Source organism: Leptosomus discolor, chromosome 3 (genome assembly GCF_034619465.1).
Source record: "Leptosomus discolor isolate bLepDis1 chromosome 3, bLepDis1.hap2, whole genome shotgun sequence".
Lineage (NCBI taxonomy): Eukaryota > Metazoa > Chordata > Aves > Leptosomiformes > Leptosomidae > Leptosomus > Leptosomus discolor.
Genome location: NC_141393.1, coordinates 67,821,579 through 67,848,529, shown reverse-complemented (window position 1 = coordinate 67,848,529; position 26,951 = coordinate 67,821,579). Strand labels below are relative to the sequence as shown.

The window sequence follows — 26,951 nt, the reverse complement described above, 5'->3', positions numbered from 1 at the left end:
GACGGGTTGCTTCATCGAATGCTGCAAATCCCATTTTCCAGAGAACCAGAAACATGGACATGATTTGGCCAAGTGGGTGGAGCAGGGCAGCTGTGGTCATCTTTGAAGCAAAGTCTTAACCCATGAGGGCCCTGTACAAGTCCCCTGCTTTGGTGACATGGGATGTTTGTGGGATTTGGGGATGTTCGTGGGAGACAGTTCAGCTGGTACTATGGCATCAGCTTGCCCTGGTCCCTGTCAGACTTCATGCCGGCAGTGCACTGAAGTGACTGCAGATGGTTGCCTTGGGCTTACCACCCTCCAATGGGGAGTCTGGAGCTGTCTGCAGGGCCACCCACCTTGTGCAGGGCTTTTTGGTGTTTTCCAATCTGTATGTACAAAGCTTATCTGGTTGCTTAAAAAAAAAAAAATTCCCAAAATGTTTAAGCAACTTTTTTTGGATTGTCTTTCTTTGGTTTTAACTCTCTTGCCAGGGTGACACATGGCACATCTCTCTGGCTCTAGTGTGAGCCACCCTCTGCTGCCTGTCCCCAGGGAGGTGGTGTGTGAACACAGACACACACACGCACACATTTTTCCCTACCTTTAAGGTGGGTTAATTACAAAAGTGATCAGCAATGGACCACTTTGTGGCATAACCAGCAGAAGACCATCTGCAGAAGTGTCCTTGCAGGTGGTGGCACAGCAAAAGCTGCTTGGGTGGCAGCCTTGAATAAGCAGGGCATTGGAGGTGTGCATCCCCATCCCAACACAAAACCCAAAGGAGCTCTCCCACTGAACTGCGACAGTACTGGGAGAGTCTGTAATTTGGGGCAGAGGAGGACAGGTGGGACAGAGGGTGCTGGGGGCAGCTGAACTGCCTCCCTCCCGCAGCCCAGATCCCCTTTAGGTGAAGCAAGGATGCAAAAGAGGTGGAGGATGAGAAGATTATTTATTTTTCATAGATTTTTATAAAAAATAATTATCAAATACAAAAAAATAAAAATAGCAGCAGCCTCCATTGTGAATAAAACCCTAAAGGGGACAAAAACCGCTCAGTGTTGCTATAGAACAATATTACGGTACGTAGAAGCTATCCATTCATGAGAAGCACAAATGTCTATCAGCCAAGCCAGCACCTCCACCCACCGCCCCCCGGTTCCCCTGTCCATGGGGCACGGTCCCTTCCCTGCACCCACTGGTGAGCAGGGGTGAGCCATTGCTGAGACCAGGATTTTCATGCCAAAAGGATAAAAATTTGGCACCTAAACACACAGGCATCCAGGTAACAGGGAAAGGTTCAGTATGGCAAGATGCTGGGCCTTGAAATTCTCCCTCTGTATGTCACCCACATCCCCACAGTTCCCACCGGCTCGGGGCTGCCATGCCTCCGGCTCCTGCTGTGCCAAGACCCCTAGATCTCCCCTTCCCTGCACTGGTGGAGCAGGACAGACTGCCCAAGCTGCGCCCCCTGAGGATATTGGGGCTAGAAGAGTCTCAAAAGGCTCTTTTTTTTTCTCTTTTTTTTTTTTTTTTAAGTTTTGTTTTGTTGTTTGAGGTTTTTTTTCGTTGAAAAGTGGATTGCCGTCAAAAAAATCTAAGCTCTCTGCCAAACTGGCAGTGCATTTGGGTGAAAACCCTGGAGTGTCATCACTTGTGCATGACAGAAACAGAAATGTCAGTGTGTCCCTGCTGCAAGAGGAGATGGCGCGCATTGTTGTCCTCCCCTCGTACCCCTTCCTAGACCAGGGCAGACAGGAGGTGACCCGCCATGGAACGATGGAGACACTTGAGATTAGGAAAGGGCTTGGAGAAGGACAAGGCATCTCCTGCCTGGACGCTGGTGGGATGTCCAGGCACTTCTGCCCCTACTCCCGTCCTCCAGTGAAACACAACTTTAGGGGATGCCTGACAAAAAGATGGGGGGGATGTGTGTGGAGTGTGTGGAGCTAGCAGAAGCTAAAGGATGCCTTGAAAATTCCCGGTCTCTCCACACCGTGTCACCCTCTCTCCATTGCTTCTGCACCGGACAAACCCTGGCGTGGAACCTGCCTCCACCAGCACAGGGCATGTGGGGAGGACGCAGCCGGGCAGCCTTGGGTCTCTTGGTCCCAGCCTGCAGCTACATCCGGGGACACCGGAGTCCGTGCTCCTACTCTGTGGTGCTTTAGCTGCTCTCCTCTTTCTATCCTTTTTCTCTACCTCTTTGCAGCACAAACCCACCAGCGATAACCTCAGCTCGAGCCAGGCACCTTACCTACCCACTGCCTCTATGGGGCTGGGTCCAGGTTGCCAAGCTGAGCTTCTGGGAATCAACTATGGAGGGCAAAGTTTCTAGCTGGGCTTCTTTGGGTCTAGAAGTGAAACTGAAGATTTTCACTTAGTGCCTACAGGAGCGAGACACTCATGAAAGTCAGCAACTGTATGTCTGCCATGATGGGTTCAGCCACAGAAATACTAATAAGAAAATCTTGATGGGAAAAGATGACGCTCAAAGTCTCCTGACAGGTCCTTTGGGTTGTGCCTCTCCTTGCATTACAGGGTCTGGTCTCCTCTGAGAACTGATGACAACACCGTTGAAGCTCATGTTTGGAAAGGAGGCATGAGGAAAGAAAAGAAGGACCACCTCATCATCCTTCATTCAGAGCATCACACAGCTACTCTGGCTTGCCCACTACATCCCTCATATAGTTGGGTGTGCAGCAGACAGGGGGAGAGAGGCAGAGAGGGATCATTGTGTGTCTTTGCTTCTATTGACCATGCAGCGACCCCATGTGGATATGTAACCCTTCCCAGAGGGCTCTGAAATAATGGGTGATGGGCGTCTGTGGTGCTCTTTGGGGCAGCAGCGCTTACCAAATCTGCCGTGCTTGCTGTGGTGATGCAAATGCACAGCAGCGTTTCTTCTCAACCTCAAAATCCTGACCCAGGACTCAAAAAGCAGAGCAAGGCAAAGCACCAGCAAATCCCAAGGGCAAAACTTGGTGCTTACAAGATGCTGAGAGTACCTTGAGGTTGCAGCCTCCACACTGCCTGCCTGGGGAGCTCTCTGCCGGCATGGCCTGGGTGTTTGGCTTCTCTCTCTGTCCTTCTTCCAACTCCCTCTCAGCAAGGAAGGGGAAATTCCCTGCTCCTTCTGCCCTGCCTTGTGCTTCTCCCAATGGTTTGTACTTCACAGCAGCGTGGGTGTGTGACAAAGGATATCCTTTCTCAGCTTCACCAAGAGCAAAGAAAATATAATATATATATTTATATATATTATATATATGTATATATATATATATATATAATTAAGTTTAAATATTTGCAGAGAGATCACAACTACCTCGACCTTGATAAAGAAGCCTGTACAGCAGAGGGGAGTGAATAGTGACAAAATCCAGAGCAAAGACAGACACCCAGATGCCAGACAAGGACAAATGTCTGTGGCAGCACCTGGGCTCTTGCTGTGGAGCCCAGCCCAGTGCATGGCCGAGGTGGCGCTGGACCCCAGGATGAGCCCCTCGAGCCCCCATGTCCCGGCTGGGTTCAGAAGGGAGTAGCGATGGGGAGGGGATGGCCACACACCTGCCCTCCCATGCTGCAGCCCGCTCACTGCTTGGTGGCCTCAACCTGTCCCCTCCGTGCATGGTTGCCATCACCCTGCCTGTCTCTTCCTTACGCCTCCTGCCCCCTCGCACCCTGCCATTCCCCAGTGGGCCCCATTGATGCCACTTCGCTCCTCCGGCGCTCGCCTGACCGAGAGAGGCCCTTCATGGTGCCGCTACTGGTTCTCCTCAGCCGCTGGGTCGCGGCAAGTGCATTCATCCTGGTCACAGTCAGCAGCAAACGGAATCACCTGGGGTGACCAAAGGGAGATGTGAGCCTCTGCTTTGAGATCCCTGGCTTCTGTCACCCCTATGCCCCTGTAAGCCCTTTCCATCCCAGTATGGAGACAGACAGACACTTTGGGCTGCACTCTGATGGGTGGAGACTGCCAGGCTCCACGCTCACTGAGAAATGGGCTCTGATACAAACTGTCCCCAGCTGAGTTTTATTCTTAGCGTTTTCCTTTTTTTGTTAACTTGTGTTTCAAATTTTGCAACCAAGGGTCAGCTTGAGTCTTGTGCCTCAAATGTCAAATCCTGGGGAGAAGTATCCCCTGGTGCATGTAAAACATTTGGACTATGGCAGGCAGTGGTGAGGCACCTCTAGATTTCAATTTTACTTTAGCCTCTGTTAGAAAGCCCCCCTTGTCCATGTCTGAGCCCATGGACCTGTCCCTCAAGTTATTCCTGGCTCTTCCAGGCTCAGCAAAGCATAAAGGTAGCATAGCCTCATCTTCTGCACCTCTTGGAGGAACCCAACCAAGCTCCCAGCTGCAAAAGCTGGCCTCCACCCTACCCAATATAGGAGGCAGGGTAGATGCATACAGTTCTTGTGCATTATGGATTACAAAAACTCAGACAGGCTGGAGGCTGTGTGAGCAGGAACAGCCTTCAGTGGGGCAGGCAGTGGGGCCATCTAGGGCCACCCACAAGCTATGCTGCTTTGGGTCATCCCATGTAGGGAGAGAGGCTCATTGCACACTGCTTTCTCTACAACTGCATGCAGCCGAGCAAGCTTATGTCACCTTAGCTGGTGGCAGCAGAGCAAGGTGGAAGAGCACCACCACAGCATGTGGCTCCTGGTTGACAGTTGCCCAGTCATGGGCCATGGGAGCTGAGAAAACAGTTTCCTCCAGAGGTTTTATACACACCAGACTCAGAGACAGGAGTTTTTCTTAATGTAGAAGCACATTTGATTTTTCAGACTGGGCCAGTGAGAGGCTGAAGTCGGTTTTTGGTATTTAAACCCCGTATTCCTGCATCTGCCTTGACAGAGATGTGTTGGAGGCTTGTGCCACAAGAGATCACGGACCTGTGGGGGATGCAAGCTGGGGCTGGGTCTCCTGAGAGCCATGGGACTGAATCCCCCCACCTTCCACTGCAAACCTGATATTTATTTTGGCCAGAGATCCAGATGTCTCAGACCTCCTGAGAGCCATGCCTTGCTCTGAGATGTCATGATATCGCTGTGGAGGTTTCACTCATCACTTGGGTGTAAAGCCTTTTCTCTCCTATCTCAACTGGATCTTCCCAGGATTTTATTTTTCTTTTTCTCTGTGTGTGTATGCGTGATGAAAGGAAAAATGATTCAAGCTCCACAACAAAGATGAGAAGATCCAAATTCACATATTTTTGCAGTGAGAAATTATCTCATGCCCTATGATTTGTTTTGTTGTTGGATATGCTTAGGAAGGATGGGCTGTGAGTGCTGGATAGCAAGTTAGGTGGGAGGGGAGGTTGGGAGGGGAGACAAAGAAGGGTCTGTGCAACCCCAATGCCAAGTTGCTCCCTCTATGCGATTCCTCCCTCCTTCCCTCCCCAGGAAAATTGGGAGGGAAAGACAGCCCATAGCAGACGCCAATGGATCATACCAAAAATCCCCTGAGATTGCTCAATTGTATGACAAGGTGACTCCTGACTCACCACGGCTAGCACTACATCCTATGGAAGTAATTTCTTCGGGATTAATTTCCCAAAATGAGAGGGAATCCCATGAACCTCAGTGGGAGTTGGGCTGAGCTTTCAGTCCCACTGGCCCGAGTCCAAACCCTGCTGTTAATCAGTGGTATGATGTCTATCAGCTTCAGCTGGCTTTGGCTTAAAATCATGGGTTTGTTCTCCGTTTGTGGGAGAATTGCATTGCAGGCTCGGTTCCATGGCCAGCAAAGCCAAAGAGCATGGCTAGCAGTCACCACTCAATCCCAAATCCTGGCCAGTGCTGCAGAAGATGCTCACTTACCTTCCTGGAGGACAGTGTGGAGGAGCAGCAGTCACCCCCGTCATACTGGCAGTATGCCCGGTTGTTGATGGTGTCACACCAGCCGTCCGCTTGGAAGGGCTAGGCAGAGAAATGAGTTTTTGCTGAAAGGGTTATTTGAAAGCATGAGGTTGCCCCCAAAAGCAGAGATCCCAGGTCCTAATCAAGGCCTCTGTGCACCTCTGACAAAGGCCAAGGCCCAATTCCACCAAACACAACCCTCTCTTCAAAGCCAAAGGGCACAAGAATACTGCTATCCCAGCTAGTGTGTATGGAGTAATAGGTGCTCGGAGGGCAGCAGCTGCAGCTTGAGGATTGGGAAATTGTGTCAGGAAGTGAGAAAATAAATCCACATGGCTAGGGAGGGCCCCAACCTGAATGCCACAAGTCTCCATTCCCATCTGACTCAGTGCTTCTCCATGGAGTCTACTGCCACCCAACTAGAAGTCAGTTCACCACCTCATCTGCTCATCCACCTTCTCACACCACTCTCATGTGTCTCCAGTGTAATCCAGCTGTCTGCATGTTCGCAGCTAGTGCAAGGCTCTGTAAGAAGCTGACCCAACTCTTCTCTCCAACATCCCTCCTCCCAAAAAGTTTGGCTCTGAAGTTGAGCTTGGTGACCTGGCTTGGGCAGCTAAGTACAGCTGTTGTGAAGATCAACAGAGCACCTTGCTAGTTCAACAAGGTCAGGGGTCTCCCAGAAGTACTTGTACTCAAGCCAAGCCAGGCATTGGCAAGCACTAGTTGAAAGGCCTATGCCTTTTACGGAATGCTTTTGGTTTGGCTCTGACCCTGTCCCCAAATTCCTTTAGATTCTCCACTGGAGGCTCTAGCCCTGTCCACCAGGTTGGACTACAAGGCTACTCATCTAGTGGACAGCTGGGACAAACAGAAGGGATCTTCATTAAACACTAGCTCCCTGCAGGCACAATCCAACTCCGGATTGAGCAGAGAGGACACCAGGCTACTGATAACCAGAAATATTGGCAATGTGGCCACCTTCCAGCTTCATTCTTGGCCATCTTTCTCCTCATTTCTCTTCTCCGTGGCCCAAATCTCACTCTCTGTAAGGAAATCGTATGGTTGAGTGCTGGGGGATTTTGCATCCCCGAAATAACGGTGGCTCCATTTTGTGTGGCACAGCCCAGTGCCCTTTGCTGCTCTCCTGTGAATCATTCAGGTCTGCCTGGACAACTTGGGATTTGCAGAGTCCAGCTTGCCTTGGTGCAGCTCAGATAAATGCTCCATCACTAATAAGCCTTTTTGCTTTCAGCTCTAACATGGAAACAGAAAGCTATTGCAGCAGAATAGCTTTCTGTCCAGAAATGTTAAATGGCACAAGCAGCCATTCAGAAATCCGTTTTATTGTTGTTTAGTTACATGAGTCATCTGATCAGAGAAACAAGCAACTGGGGCTGAGAAGCAGCCAACTAGGGCTGAGAAACAATGTGTTGCGACTGGTGCAACCAAACAATGTGCATGTGAAGCACTTGCAATGAACTGTCAGGAATGATCTGCAGCCAAGGTTTATTTATCACAGATACACATCAGCACTGCCAAGTAACAACCAAATGTGCTAACAGAATGGAGAGGCCATTCATTAACTGAGTGATTAGTAATGAAATGCTTCTCCCGCTCCAGGCTCTGTGATGGTAGCTACTGGCCCAGCAACCATGGACAATCTCCAGAAGGACTGCTGTCATCAGAAAGGGCTCTTGGTGGAAACCTGGGCATGCCTTTGCTTATGGAAGCAGCCAACCCATTTCATTGAATCTGGTGGCCCCAAACGACAACTGGTCTTCAGAAAATACCCGGACCCAGCCTTTAATGGAGACTTGCCCATAACACTCCTAAACCAAATGACAGCCAGCTGAAAAATGTCACTGCACCATGATATCCCTGCCTCCACTGTGCCAAAGCCAGCATGCAGGACTGGTGATAATGCCAATAATTCACACGAAAAAAATGCCAAAACCAGAGAACTGATGTGGCTTTTTGTCATCGTTACTCACAAGAAACAGAAATGGGCTCAACGCAGGCTAATGTCACTTTAGGAAGTAGCAGCAGGGATTATGGCGAACCATTGAGTCTGTGCTACCAGTATCACCGTCCCTGGGCCAAATCCAGGCAGCCACAGAGACACTGCATTTGTCTGGAAGGTCTCACAAGAGAAGAAGAGCGAACACACCTTCCTACACCTGGGAAATTGAGGCACAGCTGGGTTAGGTAGCTCACTCAAAAACAAGAAGGGATTCGGTTCCCATCATTGCTGTCACAAACCATGTCCAGAGGAGACCAGGGTGCAATTTCACCAAGGCAACAGGGTTAACACTCCTCTTCCATTGAAAAGTATCAGTAGGTCTTAAATGATGGTGATCAAAGAAGGTCTCTGAGCTGTGAAGCAGCTTTGAGCACTGGGAAGGCTAGGGCAGGGATGCTGGGGCTGGCTGGTGCAGGGATGCAGGCAGGGGACTGGCCAGGGCCACTGGCGGAGAAGAGCTTTTCTGGGTGGGATTTGCTTTTGCAGCCTTCCATGCAGTGGAGATTTTCCTTGAGCTTTGCTCCATATGTCATGACTCACTGGCAAAACAACACCCGCTGCTTTGATAGTTTCCATACAATTATAGGGAGGTTTGCCCATCCCGGCTGCACAGGTCTGAAACGATTTCCAGATCTTGTGTGCAAGGTGGGGGGAGGACAGAGGCTGGGACAGGATGGTGAAGGAGAGGCCCTCAGTTTCCCTCTACACGTATTAGGTCTATTTGCCCCTTCCTCTCAACCCGCCAGAGCCTGTACCCCACCCTAAACAAATACAGGCTCCTATGGCAACACTTGTTGGGGAAACTTAACAACTCATGCTCCAAATTACGTTGGAAAAACATATGAAGGGAAAGTGAAAAATGACTAATTGGAGTCAAGGCTCAAAAGAGCCAGGCGCAGTGTTCCGGGACTGCTGTCCCTGCTCCTCGCCCAGTGCCTGGAGAACACAGTGACTCCCGTCACTTCACCTTGTCAAGAATCTCCAGGTGGTTTCATCTTTGAAAGCAGAAGGAGCAAAGTAAGGTGCTGGGGGGTCACCCTTGAGGGCACAGGTGCCCTTGTACTTGCATCATTTTGGTCTTGCAAGAGTCACAGCAAGGGTGGACACAGGCAATGCAACGTACTAAAAGCAGGTGATGTGAGAGAGGAAAAGCTGTACAGACTCTGTTCAGCCTGTGCTTGAGCCCTGTGGCTCTACAGAAAGCCATGACAGCAGTGCAAGAAGGGAGGTTTGCCAACGTTGGCGACTCACAGAAACACTCAACAATGTTTTAAGATGTTGGCAAGAAAAAAGAAAATGCCAATATCCAACCATGCCATTCAAAGGCAATGGGCGTGAACCAGGGAAACAGCCAGCTGGGTTTCAGTCGCCAGAATATGCATCCTCCAGTGCAGGGGGAAAAAGGGCTTGTTGAAATGGCTCATACAAACTGGAAAAAAACGAATAAGGTAATTGTCACAACTGCTCTGTGCCACATTAAGTGATAGGGAGCTGCTCGGCTAGGCGGCATGCCACCAAGGCAGCCAGGGAGCCGGGCTGTGTCAGCGAATCTCCCCATTTGTGTCATCCTTCTTCCATGTTTATTCAGACAGGAGCTCCAGTGGGGCATGTGTTAGCACGTGGAGCCTGAGCGGGCCCAAGTCCTGCGCTGCTGGCATAAAAGTAGTAACTGTGAATCAAGTGCTTGGCAATTTAAATAGGCTAAAAACGCACATGCTCACAAAGCCAGGTATAGGCACAACTGAAAAGAGAAAAAAAAAAAAAGCTTTTTTTTAAAAAAAAAGGGAAAAATATTGCGGGCAAAGGAAGGATGTGAGAAAGGACCGATTAGATCCTGCCGCATCCCAGGCAGAAACATCTCAGAGGGCTTGGCAGTGCCGTTTCTCTCAAAGCTGCCAGGAGATGCCACGCAGGGTGAAGCGTCTGCGCACAGCGTTTTTCCACCATCCCTGCAGAGTGCCTGGGACAGGACCGAGCTGTCTGGTTCCCTCCGCAGGGCTGCCATCCTGCCTGGCGGGGAGCCCTCAATACCACTGGGGAGGTGGGCAGGGTCCAGGCACATTTCTTCAAATCCACTTTATATGTAGATTGATTCACTGCGAAAGAGCGTGAAAGCGTGGAACAGAATGAAGGAAAGATGGAGCACAAAGAATAAATCAGAGATGTCATCAGTATCGTACATATTTCGGTGCTGCGTTGCAGGCATTTGATGAACATTGTTTCTCAGGAACATAGGTTTTGCTCTGGTTGAGCAGACCTGAAGGCCCAGTACCTTGCTTTGGTGATGACCCATTCCAGATGCTTCAGAGGAAGGTAGACAAAAGAAAAAAAATCAGCATGCACCTGGCCAATTGTGTAACTGAAGAGCTGAAAGACACTCCTGCACTGCCACTGGGATTGAAAGTGCTTGTGATTTCAATCTGCCCATAGCTAGAGAAAGCCCAGCCTTAGTAAGCAAAATGTTTCCCCCCAGCCTTCTGGAGGTTGCGCAGGTCCTGGGCTTTTTGATTGTGCTAATCCCATCCAAGGAGGGTACATAGTTTGCTTTTATGATGCTTCTAAGTCAACACGGATTTTGCTGTCCTTTTATCCTTCCTTTTGGGCATTGGTATTTTGGGCATTGACATTCTGGGCACTGACCTTGGACCCTTTGCATGCTGAGATGACCACATACTATCCTGTAGCTGAGGAGGTGCAGATGTCTTCATCTTTCTCATCTGTTGCTTTCAAAGCAGCCCCAGAGGAATGGGGGAACCATAATTTTGTCAGGGGAGACAAGCAGGGACCAGCCTTGGAAAAGCTGACACTGCCGTCAGACTCACACCTTGTGCATCAGCTTCACCGCTGTTAATTGTGCTCTTACGATGGATGAGTCAGTTGGAGAAGACAGGAGGGAGATGGTGCGGCAGGGGAGATGGACTGGGATGGGCGATAAACCTCTGCTGGGGAAATGTCTCCCCTCACTGTGCACATAGTCTTCCAGAAGCCTTGCAAGGTCTTCAAGAGCAAGTCTCCAAAGGCATCAGCGTGTGCTCAGCACCAGAAACAAGAAAGCAGCAGTAGCCAGGGCCAGGCTTTCACCTAGCACAGCTGGAAACCCCAGCCCATTTGGTGGTAGAGAGATGTCAGCCCAAACCAGGGCTCACTGAACCAGGGGACATGAACCTTGAATTGCCCCAGGGTTGGAGACTGCTGCGGCTTCAGGGGTCTAAGACATGCAAGAAAAACCACTGCACCTGGCAGTGGGGAGCAGGCAGGGGTGTGGGGGGAAAGGAAAGCATGAAGAGGCTGCAGCAGCCCTTGGCCAGGAAGAGGCAGAGGGCAGCTTCTCCCCACTGGATACCTTTCCTTCCTTCTCACCTCAGCCACTAGCCAAGATATTTCAGAAGGCTCTGGGAGGTCCCTGGGAGAACTTGAAGAGTACCCAAAGCCTTGTTAAAAGTCTGGTTCATTTAAAGCCCCTATGCATCCACCAGCCCAGCTTGGGTCCCTGGAAATTCCCCCTCCCATCCCTGTCCGCATCCCTCCAAACCACTGTTTCCCTACAGAAAACTGAGGCTGGTGTCGCTTCCTTCAGCCACAGATGTGGCAGGAGCTAGTTAAAGTGATGTTATGGCAGTGTCCCCAGAATACATCCCTTTCCTTACACACACACACACACACTCATGCTGGTGAGGCAGAGAGCCCGGCCATTCTTGGCTCCCCCTGCTTGCCCAGGGAAGTTGACTGGGAATGCAGACTGTGGGAGGAAACGACAATGTTCATTGTTTGGATTAAATATTTTTCTTGGCCCTCTCTCTGTTGCAGTGTGTCTTTTATTTAATTATTTTTTTTCTCCCCCCTTGACACCCCAAGTACGTTCACTTTCCCTCTCTCCTTCCTGAGGCTCTTGGGCACGCAAGGAGGAAATCGGCTCTGAAAAACACAGAGAGGGATGAAGAGGGAACAGAGCTGGCTTCTGCTCTAAAAGTTTTTTGGGATGCCTCACTCCAAGCAGCAAGCGAGCTCTACCTGACCGATCGCAGAGAGGGAGGCAGGGCAAGCACTGCTGAAAAGAAGAGAGCTCTAGAAATTGGGCAAAAGGCACGTGGGCCCAAGTGGCCTGTAGAAGAGAAAAGAGGAACAAATTCCTGCAGCCCCAATGCTTCATCCACCATTTTTGGTCTCCCAGCTTCTGTTCCCTGAGCCATCCCTCTGCTCCTTTTGAACCACGGCAGCTGTCCCTTGGAGCCACATGCCTGTAGGATGGCTTGCCTGGAGATATCATGGACCTGCCCTCTCACCTCAGACACAGCCAGAAAGCAAAATGGAGAAATGCCAATTATTTCTGAGCTTGCTGGTGTCCCTGAGCCACTCATTTGTCAGCTCAGTGTGCAGATCATTTTCATCACGACTCAGGTCTTCAGGAATATCTGCTCCAACTCCAACATCCTTCTCCCCAGCCTCACGAAGAAAACAGAGACTTCTTGCTTGAGAAAGCACTCCATATACTCGAAGGAACGCTTCAAGGAAGAGAGGACAGACTGGAAGGCAGCATCCTGCTGTCTGTTTTCAGCCTATGTACCATCACTTGTACTGCCATGCCCATGGCAAGCAACAGCCCAGCTCCCAGCAGTCCTGGTATGCAGCTCTAGATGTTCTTCAGGACAAAGGGGGTCCCTTGGACATGGATTTCCTGCAAGCATCTGTGCCCTGTTTGAATCAGTCTGGATTGACTTTGGACAGGGCCCTGTTTGAATCAGTCTGGATTGACTTTGGACAGGATCAGTGTCTAAAGGGGTATGGAGACCACACAGGTTAGATTGTTGCTTGGTCTCCAGCCTGAATGTTGCTGTAGATGACCATGCTGGGAAAGCAGGTCTTTGCCTTCATGGTGTCTGAAAGTGCTTCTGTGTCCCAAGCCAGGATCTGGCTTGGATACACTTCTACTGCAGAAGTGAGTATGTGGCATTTTGGGCTACTGAATGGGGATGCATTTCTTTATCCCTGTACTGCTCTGTGCCTAGCTCCTCAGGGACCCCATGTCTCAGCAGACAGTGACCTGGAGAGGGCTTTGCATATTCCACAGGGATGAGAGTGAAGAAAGGGATGGAAAGCTGGTGTAGATGAACACAACATCAGAGCAGGTGTTTGCTCCCATAAAAGCATCTGTGTCCATGATCTATTCACAGTGGGGTCCTTAGTCTTGGCCTTTTTTACACTCTGACCTCAGTGCTAACAGGAGAAGAAAAACAGAAGCAGGAAAGAACAAGCAAAAGGGAGCAGAGGAAGATGCTGTGTGTTGACAGTGCTTCTGGCAAGCATGATGGCTCCCGGAGTTGGGTCTCCAGCGATCCCCATTCCCAGGGCTGCTGCTGCACACACAAGAGAAGTCAAAACTTCCCATGCCATGAGCACCAGCCTGCAATCCTGCCCTCAGCAGCTCGCCTGCTGCCATGTATTAGATCTCCTGCCAAGCTGTTTGTGCAAAATAAGTTGCAGGATAGAACGGGTTATGGAAAACAAGCCCTGAAAACCACAAGGGCCTCCTGACCCACTTGTATCTGGTTTCTGCCAAGTTCTTGTTACAGATCTTAAACAGAAAGAAAAACAATGTACAAGGGATGAAGGAGCTGAAGGGGAATGAATATTCGTGTTGGAAGAGCAGTTGGCTGGGCTATGCTTGGGGATGTTTGTTTATTATCAGAAGCAACTCACTGATTTTTATTTCAGCGCGTGCTTTCAGCGGCTTTCTGTTCCCTCTGTCTGTGTCACTGGCTGCACAACTGTGACCAATAGGAGATTGGAAAGTGGGATGTGGACAGGGATGGAGGGATGGCACCTGAGCTGGAGAGGGCAGAGAAGCAGCCATAAGTCAGGGCATCCCAAGCGCAGGCCAGCCTGCACAATGCGGCTTGGGGAAGCTGAGGCTGCTTCCAACTCTTTGGGTCTCCACCACCACTGGTGGTGTTCCTGGATGCTGTGGTCATACCTGTGCCAAAGGGCCCCCATCTTTTGGGGCTCTATAAACCTGTCCCTGAAGGCAGGAGAGCTGTGCCTGTCCCCTGTCCTTCCACCATACTAGTGTGTGATCATTTTATTTCCCTCTGCTTTGCCTCTTAAGGAGGTTTCTATAATCACACTCTACATGTGTGCGGGGGACAGAGATCTTCTCACAGTTTAGGAAAAGTATGCCTCAACTAAGATTTTTGGAAGAGGAATAGATTTCCTTAGGCTCATCCCCTGGAAGGCTATATCCCATGCTAAGCAGCCTGTGCTGCTCATGCCAAGAGCAGCATGAAAATGTACCCAGTATGTATATAGAGAGCTCCCCATCTTGCATTCCACCTCTTCAGCATGAAGGGCTTTGACTTCAACAGTCAGGGGCCAGGTCTGATCTATAAGTGACCACTACCTGCAGTCCATGCTCCTTGTACTCCCCCACTGTCTGCACTTGCTACACTAAGCATGGTAGAAGGTATAGCCCTGCCTGGTCTTTTCAGTATCTGTTTGTAGCCCTGATGTCCATTAATTTGTTTAATCCCTTTCTGAACTTAAAGCTACTACCCCTGCAGCCTCACGTGGCAGCCAGTTTCAGAGCTCAGTGCTCACTGTGTCCAAAGCACTTTGCTTCGTTTGAAACAAACCCCTTGCCAGTCTCAGTGGGTGCTCCCCACTTCTACACCCATCTTATCCAGCACTTCTGTGACTTAGCAAACCTCCAGCAGTTTTCTGCTCTCCAAACTGAAGATCCCCAGCTGTTTTTGTGTCTTCTTGAAGGGCAGCTATAGCATTCCCTTAATCATATTGATTGCTTTTTCCAACTCCACTGTGTCCTCTTGACATGTGGAGGCCAACATGTCATGCATTATGCAAAATTTGAATGTACCAGAATCTAGGGCAACTCATAGAGTCACCTGGATCACATGGGCTTTAGACTTTGGCTTTGGTGAGACCCCTGAAGCAATACAATCACATGGTCTACCTCTTGCCTGCTTGCAAGAACAGCAGTCACACCCAGTAGGATCCTCTCTGCAATTTCAAAGCCATATGACAGACAGAGGAAGAGTGCAAGTTGGATAAACTGTCTTGCAGGGACAAGAGATGAGAGAGTGATGATGTAAGCATCACAAGAGGGTGACTGAATTCTGGCCATGCTGCGATACCTAGTTTCCTCTGCTGAGCTTTGCTGTGGTACAAAAGCAGAGTCCACCTAGGGAGGAGGAGGAACAATCAAGGGGCCCCAGCCCCATTGGTAGTGAGGTGCAGAGCCAACTGCCTGCAGCTGGACCCTGACTGCAGTGCTTTTCCTGGGGAGCAAGTCACACCCTGTCTCCCATCACATTAAAGCACAGCAGCACCCTGATTTTAGGTGAGAATTCCCACTGTTCCTATTGCATATGCCTTCAAAGAGATTGATTATGGCTGACAAATGCTGGACACAAGCCACAGATGTGCAGAGTGAGGGTTTTGTGCATGCTGGTTGGGAGAGCCAAGGATCTATCAGGTCCTGGACTACCTGTTGGATCGAGAGACTCGACAACAACTTGCAACCACAAACACACTTCAATCCCTATCTCACAATTTCCATTGTAATACCTCAGGAAAACCACAAAACAGGGACTGGATTAGTGTTTTACGATCGTGGTAACATGACAAGCAGCACACGCAAGGGCAGCAAGACCTTGACCTCATGTGGGGAAGATCTAAGAAATTCCCAGCAGCTCATGCTCATGACAGCTTTCTGGTATGGCCCATCTTCACCCAGGCTGTGAAGCAGAGACCTCAAGCCAGAGTGTCTGCATGTTCCCCCAGCATGCATGCAGGGCTGCTCAGACCAAAGCACAGCAAAGCCAACCCCAACCAGAGAAGGCGCAAAGTCACACCAGGAAGGAATTGCTACCCTAAGAGGCAGACCAGAGCTGTCGTAGCTCTTGTCCAGCTCCTACCATACCAGTATGAAGCTCTGCCTCCCAGTGGTCTGTGGAAAGCATGCTGCCTGAAATCCCTTACAATTAACCCTTTGCTACCTGCATGCAACGATGACAGAGCTGGAGGTGGGGGAAAGGTCAGCATGTTGCACAACTTGTTGGCTGCTCAGAAGAGCCCGCCCACGTTCACTCTGATCACTGCAAGAGCAGCCTGCCTTCCTCTGAGTGTATTTGAGCAGGATAGTGGTGGTTACTCCATCCTGTAACAATGGGTAAACACAATGACGAGTAAGTGATCTTTTTCACCCAAACCACAGCCACAGTGTGAATCACAGAAGCCCCTATGGTGGGAGATAGCAGGATGCAGAGCTAGTGAATTGCACAGACTAGGAGATGCTCTATAGCAGCCACAGTCATGCATGGGCTGTTTTGGACTGTGGCAGGCATAGTCCAAGGGAGCAACCTGGATCACTGTACATACTGTCTCTCTCCTCTGAAGCCAACAGCCTCACTTGCTCTTGGGCAAAGAGGAGGATAGCTGAGAGGTGATCACCTTGGGATGATTTAGGAGAACCTGCCCCAGATGCTGCAAACACCTCCCTCACAGCAGCTGAGCACACCACCAGGACCACAACCACCTCCTCCCAAACCACAGCAGGGAGGAGTGGTTTCTCTCCTCCTCCACTCCCCTCTCCACCCAGGACCAAGCCCCCTCCTCTTCTCCCTTCCCCCACCACCCCAGTGCCGACATCTGTTTTTATACTGATGGCAGCGGATGAGATGTTCTGCTGGCCCTTGAGAGGCAAAGTGCTCTCGGCGCTAACTTGTATTCCTGATGGGCTCCTGGAAGGGTTTGCATCCCTCCCTCCCTCCCTCCCTCGCCCACTGAACTATGTGCCTCCCTGCTCCAGGGATGGGGAACTTGGCAAGGCGTAGAAAGAGACCGGAAGGCAGATAGACAACCAGATTCATGGAAAGAGAAGGGAGGTGGGGAGAGGAGTGAGACGGATAAGCAGGCAGGCTGATCCGCTGCCAGTGTACAATAAAGATGAGCAAGAATCCCTCTAATGCCATTGTGCAGTGACCTGAAATTTCCAATGTGAGGCAGGGCTCCAACTGGGGCTGGGAAGGTTGAGTCTTGGCTACTGCTCCCATGCCCCAGCCTGAAGCGACTCCACCAGGGAGAGATGGTACTACTATGAGCCAGATGGCCTGAATTTCTCTTGTGTAGGGTTGTTTCGCTCACTGAGGCATCCAGATGAGAAATTTTCCTCATCCAACACGTGCTCTGCAGTAAATGGAGAGACAACAGCATCTCCGAGGTGTGACTTGGACCTGAGGTGACCTGGACAGTCCACTGGAACAGCATTTCACTGCCCAGTGGCGGGCAGAGGCTGGGCTCATAAAGATTGTGCCTCCACTGAAGGATTACTGTTAAATGAGGAGGAACCTACAACTAACATGTCCCACGGACATGGCAAGTCAAGCTGAATCAGACCCAGCAGGAGCTATATTCTGCAGGGGTAGCACATTTCTTGTGCAGGTAAACGAAGGGGAGAACACAAAAAGGAGACTGGGGGCAGAGGCGCACCATGCAGCAAGGACAGATTACAGGTTATATTCCATCTCCACTTGACTCCCACTATCTGATGGCTCCACATCCTGCAAGAGATTGGATCCCAAGTGAAATGGCCTCTGAGAACTGCAATGCTTTTGGTCACATGGATGAAGGCAGGAGAGGAATAGGAATGAGGATGGAAGCCAGCACAGATGGGGTGAAAACAACATTCAGGGTATTCTCTCTAATCGAACAGGGGGACTGGTAACATGTCCCTTCTTCCCAGTGCTGAGCAGGACCTCCCAGAGTGATACTTTGAATGAGACACTTTTGGTAAGAGTTATTCTTTATGGCAAGACAATGACTGCTGTAAAACACATGTGAAAAAAGTTATCTAGGAAGAGTTGGCTTATCAGTGCAACCTTAATAACCTGCAGCATCATAGAAGAAAACTCAATGAAAAGAATAATCAAAGAAACATATGTGAGAAGTGAGGAGGAGGAGAATAGGGAGGGGGTGGCTGTGAGCTGTATCAAAAAGGAGAGCATCAGGGTGAAAGAAACTATCTGAGGTTGAATCTTCATTAGTATTACAGTGAGTGACTGTGACCTTAAAAATAGGCCTGTGCTGAGAAAACTGCTAACGAGGAAGAAGGCATTGTTACACAGAGGAGGATCAAGATATCTGACAAATAGTTAAATGACCCAAAGGAACAGAGAGAGAAACAGTATGACATTCACTTGTACAAAATTGAAGGGCAGGCTCTTCTACTGATGGTAAAACATCTGCTGTTTGGTTGGAGTTCATCAGTTGGAAACAGAGGAGGTAGACAAAGATCTGGGTGTACTTGCTGACCTCAGGATATATCTGAGCTGCCAGACTGATGCAACTGCAGAAATAACAGATACAGTCCTGAGTCCTTTCAAAGGAGACATTTCCAACACAAGGAAGCTTTGTGTAGGGCTTTGATAAGAACTCAGCTGGAGAGTATGTACTACCTGGTCATTGCTGACGAAAGGCTAATTGAAAGCAGAAAAGGCATTAAAAAATCTACAAGGCTGAGGAAGAGCATGGACTCTCCATCTTCTGGTAGGACACTGCAGGATTTTGGCTTGCTTATCCTCCTGTATGCCAAGACTGATGTCTAGGAATTTCTTTCTAAGAGTAAAAGGGGATGACAAGCATCCAGGAACAGATAGAGGTCATGGCCATGAGCATGCTTGGGTGGCCAGTCAGAAGACAGTGACTGTTACTGTGAGATGCTGGGACTTGAGCAGTTGGTCCCTGTCTCTCTCATATACACACACACAAATAAGCTGACATTTTTCATCATCCCCTATGGGATATCTTGCTGAAGACAGACCCAAGGTGAGGTGCAGGAACCATAGAGGAGAAAAGGCTGGGGCTGGTCTGGTGTACCTGAGCCTAAGGGAGCATCCTCACACCTCTGTTGGCTTTCTCTTACCTGAGCTGCACAGAAAGGGAAGAAGGAGCATCTTACACCCCATATGTTTCTCTTTTGGAAGGACAAACTCCCAGAGAGCATAAGGAGCAGTTCTCCCTTGCTAGCAGGAGAGCCACAGACAGGATCACCACAACCATCTGGATTCCTCTTCCACATAAGTCCATCCTACTTCAAATACTTTGCACCAGACATAGGCTAAAAGATGTGGTTTAGAAAGACCTGGAGGTCCCAAAATACCAGAGGATCCATCATTAATCTCTGGTACTCAACCATCAAACACCTCTCTAGCATGCAGCACCTCATTCCCCTACTCTTGCAGCCCATGCCTTGCAGTAGAGACACATAACACAGCCATCAAGTTTGGAAAATAACTGCTGCACCTACTGTTAACCATAACATTTTATTCCTGGGGATGTCCCCCCTGCAACATCACCCTTTCTCCCACACTTCAGTCGATAAAGAGCTGAGCTAGGCAGAATCGGCAAGCAAAAATGAACATTTGCATTAAAATGGGCACATAAAAAAATTCAGCAAAACCCAAGGCTATTTTTGGTGTGCAAACTTCATTTACATTTTCTTTTTTGGTAAAAATCCCAAATTTTCAGCATACAACATTCCAAAATACCCCCTCTTTTTCCTTTTATCCTCAATCATAATAACAACGAGTGCTTGACAAAGACTGCCTATTTTTAATTTCCTTTGCAAACTGACTCCAGGCTGCCTATGATTTTCTCCTGCCTGGTCATTATTCAAAGTGAAATGAGTGGCTAACCAATTTCTGCAAGGAATTCTTTGTCTGCAGATTCTTCAGGAGTGGTTTGTTTTGCATGTACAAGGCTGGAAATCCTAGTTGTTTGGGTTGGACGCGTGAGTCATGCAGGGCTTTTCTGGATCCATGTTACTCTAGAACTGTGGTTCTGGTTAAGGAAATATTCAGGCTTGGAGTCAGCACAGGTTTTTGGGGATACCCCTTGCCAGTGAAATCCTTTTGCTAGAACATTCTTCCTTGGCTGGCCAAGAAGCAGCACACAAGGAAGGAAATGTGTTATTCTGCAGCCCTTGTTCCCTAGCATTGCTGTGGCTGCAGAGGACCATACCCAAGGATGCTTGCTCTGGTCTCTCTGCTCAGCCAGAAAGCCCTGGTCCAGCTCTGAGCTAAAATGAAGGCAAAGCCATCCAGCTTTGTGCTGGAGCAAGTCTTCATTGCCAGGAACTCTCCTGCAAGGAGCAGGCTACTCATGCTGGGGACAGGGGGGCTTACCTCACATGACTCGATGCAGTGAATGACGGAGGGGTCTGGATACCACCGCAGCCTGCCCGTGCACACAATATGCTGAGGAGGGAAGGAGAAATGAGCTGTTAGGTGAGGCAGAAGAGGGAGGACAACAGCCACCAATGCTTTCTGGAGGTAGAGGGTCTCCCACAACACTGTGTTGCTTATCACAGTGCGGGACTGCAGTGGCACACCCAGGACCCTCCCTGCACCTCTGGCCAATGGGAAACCCTTTGAAGCCTGTCAAACCCAAGGATACGCACCTGGTTCACCCACAATCCAGAGTGCATTGTTCAAGGCAGAGGCTAGACAAACACATGTGTGTGTGTATACATAGACATATATAGATACACAACTGAGAGAGGGGCCACCAGAGAAGCGGGTTTGGCTGGTCGTGCCACTTTACAGTGGCTGACTTGGCCACAAGCTGCTGCTGGGAGGAAGCCACCCGAGGCCATGACAGGCTGAGTCTGCCATCACATCTCTGCACGCTGCTGGATTCACTAGCTTCTTGCTTGTACAGGATGAGGGGCTCAGCCGATCAGCACTCAGTGCCTGCATCAGTTTGCTCATTGACTGCTGCTCAGGCTCCGAGAACCAGGTCCTGGAAGGACTTACCTCCCTGGACCTGGCCTGAAGCAGATACACCAGACTCACGTTCATTCACAGGGCTGAGGTTATCACTGGTATTTACAAGGCAAGAACTCAGCTGTTGCAGCCAGCTGGACACAAGAACAAGATGTGAAGGGCTTGGTTTCACCACGCTGGAACACATTGTCCTGCTCATTCAGCGGGGGTTTGTGGGGAGCACTCATGATTATACAGGGGGAAGAAAAGCCCCACCGCACATGCAATTTCCTCCTTGTAAAGCTCAGGCTGACTTTGAAATCTGAGGCCCCATAAAATGATGGCTGGCCTGTGAAATTGTCCTAGGATGCCCTTCACAGCACTGGAGTCGCACAGAGGGGCACGTATGTTTTCTCCTAGCCTCCCATTTGAAAGGTGCAGCAGCAGGCAGACTGGCTCCAGCACTCCTGGGTGGCATAGCAGCTGGGGCAGCTCTGCTGTTAGGTTTGCGTCCTAACCCTACTGGATTGTTTCATATGTGGTTGTTGTGCAACTTGAATGGCATTTTAGCATGCTCATATTAGTATACACATATTCCAGGCTGGGAAATAAGGTCAGAGGGACAAACCTGCTCAGCTGTGGGATGCAATGGATCAGAGCTGAAAGCAAAACAGGACCGTGCCCTCCCCAAGTGGCCTTTGCAGCTCCTTGTGTGGTTTGCCCCATCCTTTCCACCACCTCGGGAGCACAGCAGCTCCTGGGAATGGCAAGCTGTTGGAGGCTTGGAGGAGCAAAGCAGGGAGCAGCGGCAGGAGCCAGGGCAGAGAGGAAAACAAGATGGTCCGGGGAGAGAGCTCCTGGCAAGCATGAGCGCCGCTTCTTAAAGTAACGCCTCCCCTCCCTCCTCCTCTCTGCAAAATGCCTCTCTTGCGCGAGAGCCTGTAGCGGCAGCAAAAGGGAAGCCGAATGCCACCGCCTTGGCGGGCCAAACCATCTGATCCCTCAAAGGCTAGGACTGCTTCCAAGGCTCGTGCTTAACCATCCCACATGCCCTGGGCGTCCTCACCCTGCCAGCAGCTATCCACTGTGGGTCTGATTCAAGGCGACGTACAGTAGTACCCACAAGCACGATGCTGGGCCTCCTGCGGGTTCCCAGGAGGAGAGGAAAGAGTTTGGATGGAAGAACTGGCTCTTGGGAAGATTGTTTGCTTTTCTTTGTTCCACCTCCTTCCTTATGCATCTCATTTTTATTTTAAGAAATATTACCCCGCCGGAGCTTTTTTTGGGAAAGTCATGCCATGAGGATCCAAACTATTTGAGTTATTTGAGCTGTTTTGCCTACAAATGAGTAAGAGATGGGGAAGGAAAGGCTCCTCCATTCCAGCAGCAGAGGCAACCATCCGGCCAGCAAGTCCTGGCAGCCAGGGACACTCTTCAGTTAACAGTGTCCTGCCTCCTCCCTGTCAGGGAGATGCCTGTCTGGCATTGCATCTCTGCTGCCAGGTAATGGAGACCCAGGCTCATGCCATGCCAGGGGCGTCTTTTGCTCTCCCAGCACACCAGCTGACAATAACAGCAGCTTAGCAGGTTTAGGCACACGACATGTCCTGAAACATCAGCGGGATTCCTGCATTTATCTTCATTCATTGTGGTATCCTGCAAATTTTTGAAAGCTGGCTTAGTTGCTGATAAGGTTATGCTGAACTTTGGTATGGGAGAGCAGGAGGCTGTGCAGTAGCGTCTGCAGAGGAGGGGAGAAAGAAGTGGTAGGACGGAGAAGGACCTTAGCAATGGAACCTGGTTATGGGGAGCAGCAGGTACCACCAGAGCATGCAGCCTGGGCAGCTCCTTGGAGAGGGCCAGCTGGCCCTGAGCCCACCTATGCTGCTTGTCTTTACAAGTCTTAACCTTCTTCACCCAAGGCAAAGAGGTTTTGGTTAAAAAAAAACAGATAGAGAGAAGGGGTGCTCCCCTTTATGCTGCCAGTGAACACCTTGCTAGAGGAATCCACCTCCTCATTTACCTGGACTCTGATGGGCTGCAAATGGTGATCCATCGTCTCAGCAGTTACATTTTCAGGCAGTATGACAGGGTCGCTGGGAGGTATAATACAGGAAGGTATGCACACAGCACCTGTGGGAGAAGAGAGAGCCTTGAGGACTTTGTCAGGAACCAGGCAATGATGTTTTACAGGAGGGCACCAGACCCAAACGTGTAGGCTTCTCACTGAGGGTGGAGGTGGACATAGAGGAGACCCTTTTCCTGCCAACGTGGGATGACAACTCCTTCTCCAAATCCTGAATTATGCAAAAGCCTACAGGAGTTGTGGCCACTTCCCTTCTCTCAAAGGAGAGGAAAATTGAACATGCCCTAAGTGATAGATTCAAGCCCTGATGGCAGGACATGGGATCCAGCACGAAAATAAGTCTGGCCTGGATGCTATGGGATGTTTGTTGACATGTTTGGAAGCATCTTTCATAGTTTTTCTACCACGCTGAATTCCCACTGCCTTCCTATGACCCAGGAAGAAAAAAAAGCTGCAAAAACCACCTTGGAAAACCAGGTGGATCCCAGCCCTAACCCCAGCCTCACATTAGGTCTGTCCAAAGTTTAACCTTAGCAGGCCCTGCCCTTAGACTCGCCTCAGCCTGTTTTGATCAGACTTAGATGGCTGGTGTTCTTGCTTCAGAGTGATACGGGCTTTGCTCAAGCGTCCTGTCCAGTGGGATGCCAGACGAGATGCAACAACTGTGACTGAGCATTTCCCTGAAAGTATAAGGTGACAAAGTCCTGGAAAAAGAAATGGATGATGTGGTCCCTCATCTGGTGAAAGTGCCCTGTTACACATGATTGTCACTGCAGCTTTTATCTAGGACCTGCTACATTAACCCTGCAGATGTCAGCAGTAGTAACAAATGGAGAGACCTCGGGGTGATGGAAGGGTAAAGGTTAGGAAAATTACTGCAAAGGGCTGGGTTTGCCCTAGAGACGAGCCCCTGCTCCTTCTGAAAAGGGAGATGCTTATATTGGAGCCAGCTTTAGGTTTAGGTCTTGCCCATGAGTACAACCAGGGCATGCACAGGTCTAAAGCCACCCCAGCTCTCTGTTTAGAGAGGATGGGAGAGAAAATGGGATTTTTTTCATAGATTTAGTGGAAACCGGTACAAGAAGAAGAGCCATTGTGACTTTCAGCCCTCTGGGAGAGCTGAGTCAACATAAAGGTTTGGCTTTCTGTTTAGCATTCATCTGCCCTCACCTATGCTGTGTCCCTGCTCACACTTGTACTCCACAAAATTCAGCTCCGGGGGTGGTGGGCAGGTGCCTCGTAAACTCTCACACAGTTTGAACTCCTCTGTCCATAAGCCCTCCTTGGTGCAGATGATGGGAACCTGCAAAGCAGAGGGAGAGCAGCTGGAGTTACTGTTGGCAGTGGCAGGTCCCACCCTGCCTGGCCACTGCCCAGTTCTGGGGGGAGCAAAATGCAAGGACCCCACTCGTGCCAATGAAGTCCAGAGGGAAGTTCTCCAGGGCAGCTGGGTTGCAGCCATCTAGCCCAGCCTCTATGTACTTGGCACTACTGACCAGAAAGAAAATCTTTTTCCAGCTGCTGCTGGATCCCACCAGAGGGAATCGGCCACACTTCTTTTGAGAAGATCCTTCCAGCAGGCTGGATGTGAAACCTGGGTGGAAAAGCCTAGCACGCAACAGCCTCCATCCCCAGGCAAGCCCCTTGGTCAGCAACCCTGATGCAGCAAGGTTGGTCAGCAAGCCTGATGCAGCAAGGTTGCCCATCATCTCAGGGAAATACATTTGCAGTAGCTCACAAAACCCACTGGAAATACCCTACTTGTGCTTTCCGGCCCTTTTCACTCAAGACAAGCAGGCTTGCTTAGGACCACTGCTTTTTGGAAGAGCTGCCAAGGAGCAGGAGAGCATCCTCAGGCAATGGTGCACCTTGTACCATGGCAGTTATCCAGCAAGAAAAACTTTGGGTTTGCAGGGCAACTGCTGTTTGGTGGTAGAAGGGCATTTGGTCTTGGGGATGGCCAAGCTGCCGTTGGGCCCCTGTGCATAGCGGGGCACAGGGAGCCCTGCTGTTTTCAGGTGCTCTGAAGTACAATGCTTAGGTGATCTTGCCTCCCCTCCAAGTCACTCACCTGTTCTCCCTTCAGCTCGCAGTTGAGGATGCACTGGCTGTCCAGCTCAAAGCCCTGGGTGCAGTTGTACATGCCCTCGAAGACAGGAGGGGGTGGCTCACACACCACAGGGATGCAGCGCCCCTCTTCCCACTGCCCACTCTCCAAGCACTGGACCTTCAGGAACTTCCTGAGGAAATAGACACCAGACTGTGCTGCAGCACCCCAAACAACCCTGCCTTGGCTGTACCAAGCATCCCACAGAGGCAGAAACAGCCTAGAGGCATCTCTCCTGTAGCACAACCAAGCCTCCTGCTGCATGGGGCTTTCCTATACCATTCCACCCCTCCCCAGGGGCAGGTCCACCTGAAGGGACAGCCCACACTCAACCAGGACCTTTCCTTCCCCTTGCTGCGGGGATCGCACTGATTTAGGAGCACTGGCCACTTTTTCCTTGCACTCACCACCTCATTTCTCCCCACCTCTTGCGATGCCCCTAAATCATTCCTCTCTGCCCCACAGCCCCTGAAGGTCCTAGGTTGCTTTGTCCTGCTGCCAGTAGCTACATACTTTGCTGGATGGAGTGAGCCTCCACCAGTAAATCCTACTGGCCTGCACCCAGCTACTCCTGAGGCTTCTCTTTGTACTCCAGCCAGATCTGTCAATCCCGCTCTCGTCGAGGGGCTGTCGTACCGCAACAGACCAATACCATCCTGTGCTGCTAAAACAGCCCAGACGCAAACTACTTGCCAAAAAACTGTTGAAAAAGAAAGGAAGAAAAAGTCCAGGAGCAGAGCCCACCCGCTTTTCAGTCGCCTGTCCTTGGCAGTGATAGAGATGCTGTATCTTTTACATAGAGGCACCAAAACCCCAAGATGCATCAGGCTGGCTGGGGACTGCTCTCCTGGAAGACAACATGTCATCGTGACCCCAGACTTTGACACACAGGTTTTGACAGCACTGATGGGCTTTACCTGAGCCAGTGCTGATGGCTCCATCCTTAATGAGACTTCCCCTCCGCCCCTGTCCTACCCCTGCCCTCTCCCACCACCAGTGCCAGTAGGCAGGGCTCCATGAGCCACATTATGGAGTTTATAGCACGGCACAGGTACACAGAGTGGGGGTTAATGTGGCTAGAGAAACCCCTGGAGGGAGGCACTAAATTACCACTTTGTCTGAGCAGCAGCAGACATCGTCTGGGGCCCCCGACTGTCCCTCAACACATGGTACAGGGTCACACAGTCTGGAGTGGCAAGGGGACCCCATCTGGACCCCACTGCCAGATCTGGAGCAGGAACTGGTGGCCATCCCCACCACATTTCTGCTGGGAACTCCTGGATGGGAAATTTGAGAGCTTTTTGAAACATTCTCATTTTTTTAAATATTTGTAGCTCTTACAGATCCCCCTTCACTTTTCAGAAATCAGGCATCTGTTTTTCCTAAAGACTGTATAAGGGGGACAGTGGGTTCCTGCTGTAGTGAATTCAGGCTCTAGCAGGTAACATGGGGGCAGGCAGGGGAGGGGATGGGATGTGGCAGGTCCTCCAGCATAGAGATCTGCACAAATCTTCCCACCAGACTGTGCTGGGAGCATGGGTGGCTGTGGTGTGAGCACCTGAGCAGCAAGTGGTGCTGCAAAGTCACCCTGAGAAAAGTAGCCTTGAAGTGACTGAAGGCGACTGCTGCTACGTAAGATTTTGGAAGGGTGATAAGGAGGAGCAACTCTGGATCCCATTGTGGGCATCTGTGGTTTCAGCCCATCCCTAATTTAACTTTCTTGATTGCTCACCTTTCCACTGTGATGACAGTCACTGCCTTTCAAAGATGTCCCCATCAGACCTTGCCTCCTCCCATGTCCGTTTGAACACTTTGCTTTGCCCATCTTTAAAGGCAAGCAAAGGCACATACTGTGACGTGCTGATCTGGGCTAGACATCCAGGTACCCAAGCATTTTCCCTTCCTTGAATTGCCTGGCACCCAGGGTGTGATCCAGCGGTATGACTTGCAAGGGTTAAATTGCTGGGGGTTAAGCTGACAGCATTACGGCAACAGGAGAAAAGTTGGAGTGCAAAGAAGTATCCCAGCCACATGCTAGTGCTCACTTTCACACCCAGCCACTGGAATATAACCAGTGCAGCTACTGCACCTCCTTGTTGCTCCTGCAAATCGTGGCAG

General features: G+C 50.3%; 1 protein-coding gene across 1 annotated transcript in view; it reads right to left on the bottom strand.

Moving 5' to 3' along the window:
- Nucleotides 1-3,742: 3,742 nt before the first annotated feature.
- Nucleotides 3,743-26,951, bottom strand: part of PAPPA2 (pappalysin 2) — a 93,571-nt gene continuing 70,362 nt past the window's right edge. Inside the window, exons 17-22 of the mRNA XM_086462661.1 lie at nucleotides 24,798-24,966; nucleotides 23,897-24,029; nucleotides 22,664-22,773; nucleotides 20,062-20,133; nucleotides 5,806-5,904; nucleotides 3,743-3,817 (exon numbers count right to left, since the gene is read on the bottom strand). Of these exons, the coding sequence (XP_086318787.1) occupies nucleotides 3,743-3,817; nucleotides 5,806-5,904; nucleotides 20,062-20,133; nucleotides 22,664-22,773; nucleotides 23,897-24,029; nucleotides 24,798-24,966 (658 nt within the window). The remainder of the gene's footprint in view (nucleotides 3,818-5,805; nucleotides 5,905-20,061; nucleotides 20,134-22,663; nucleotides 22,774-23,896; nucleotides 24,030-24,797; nucleotides 24,967-26,951) is intronic.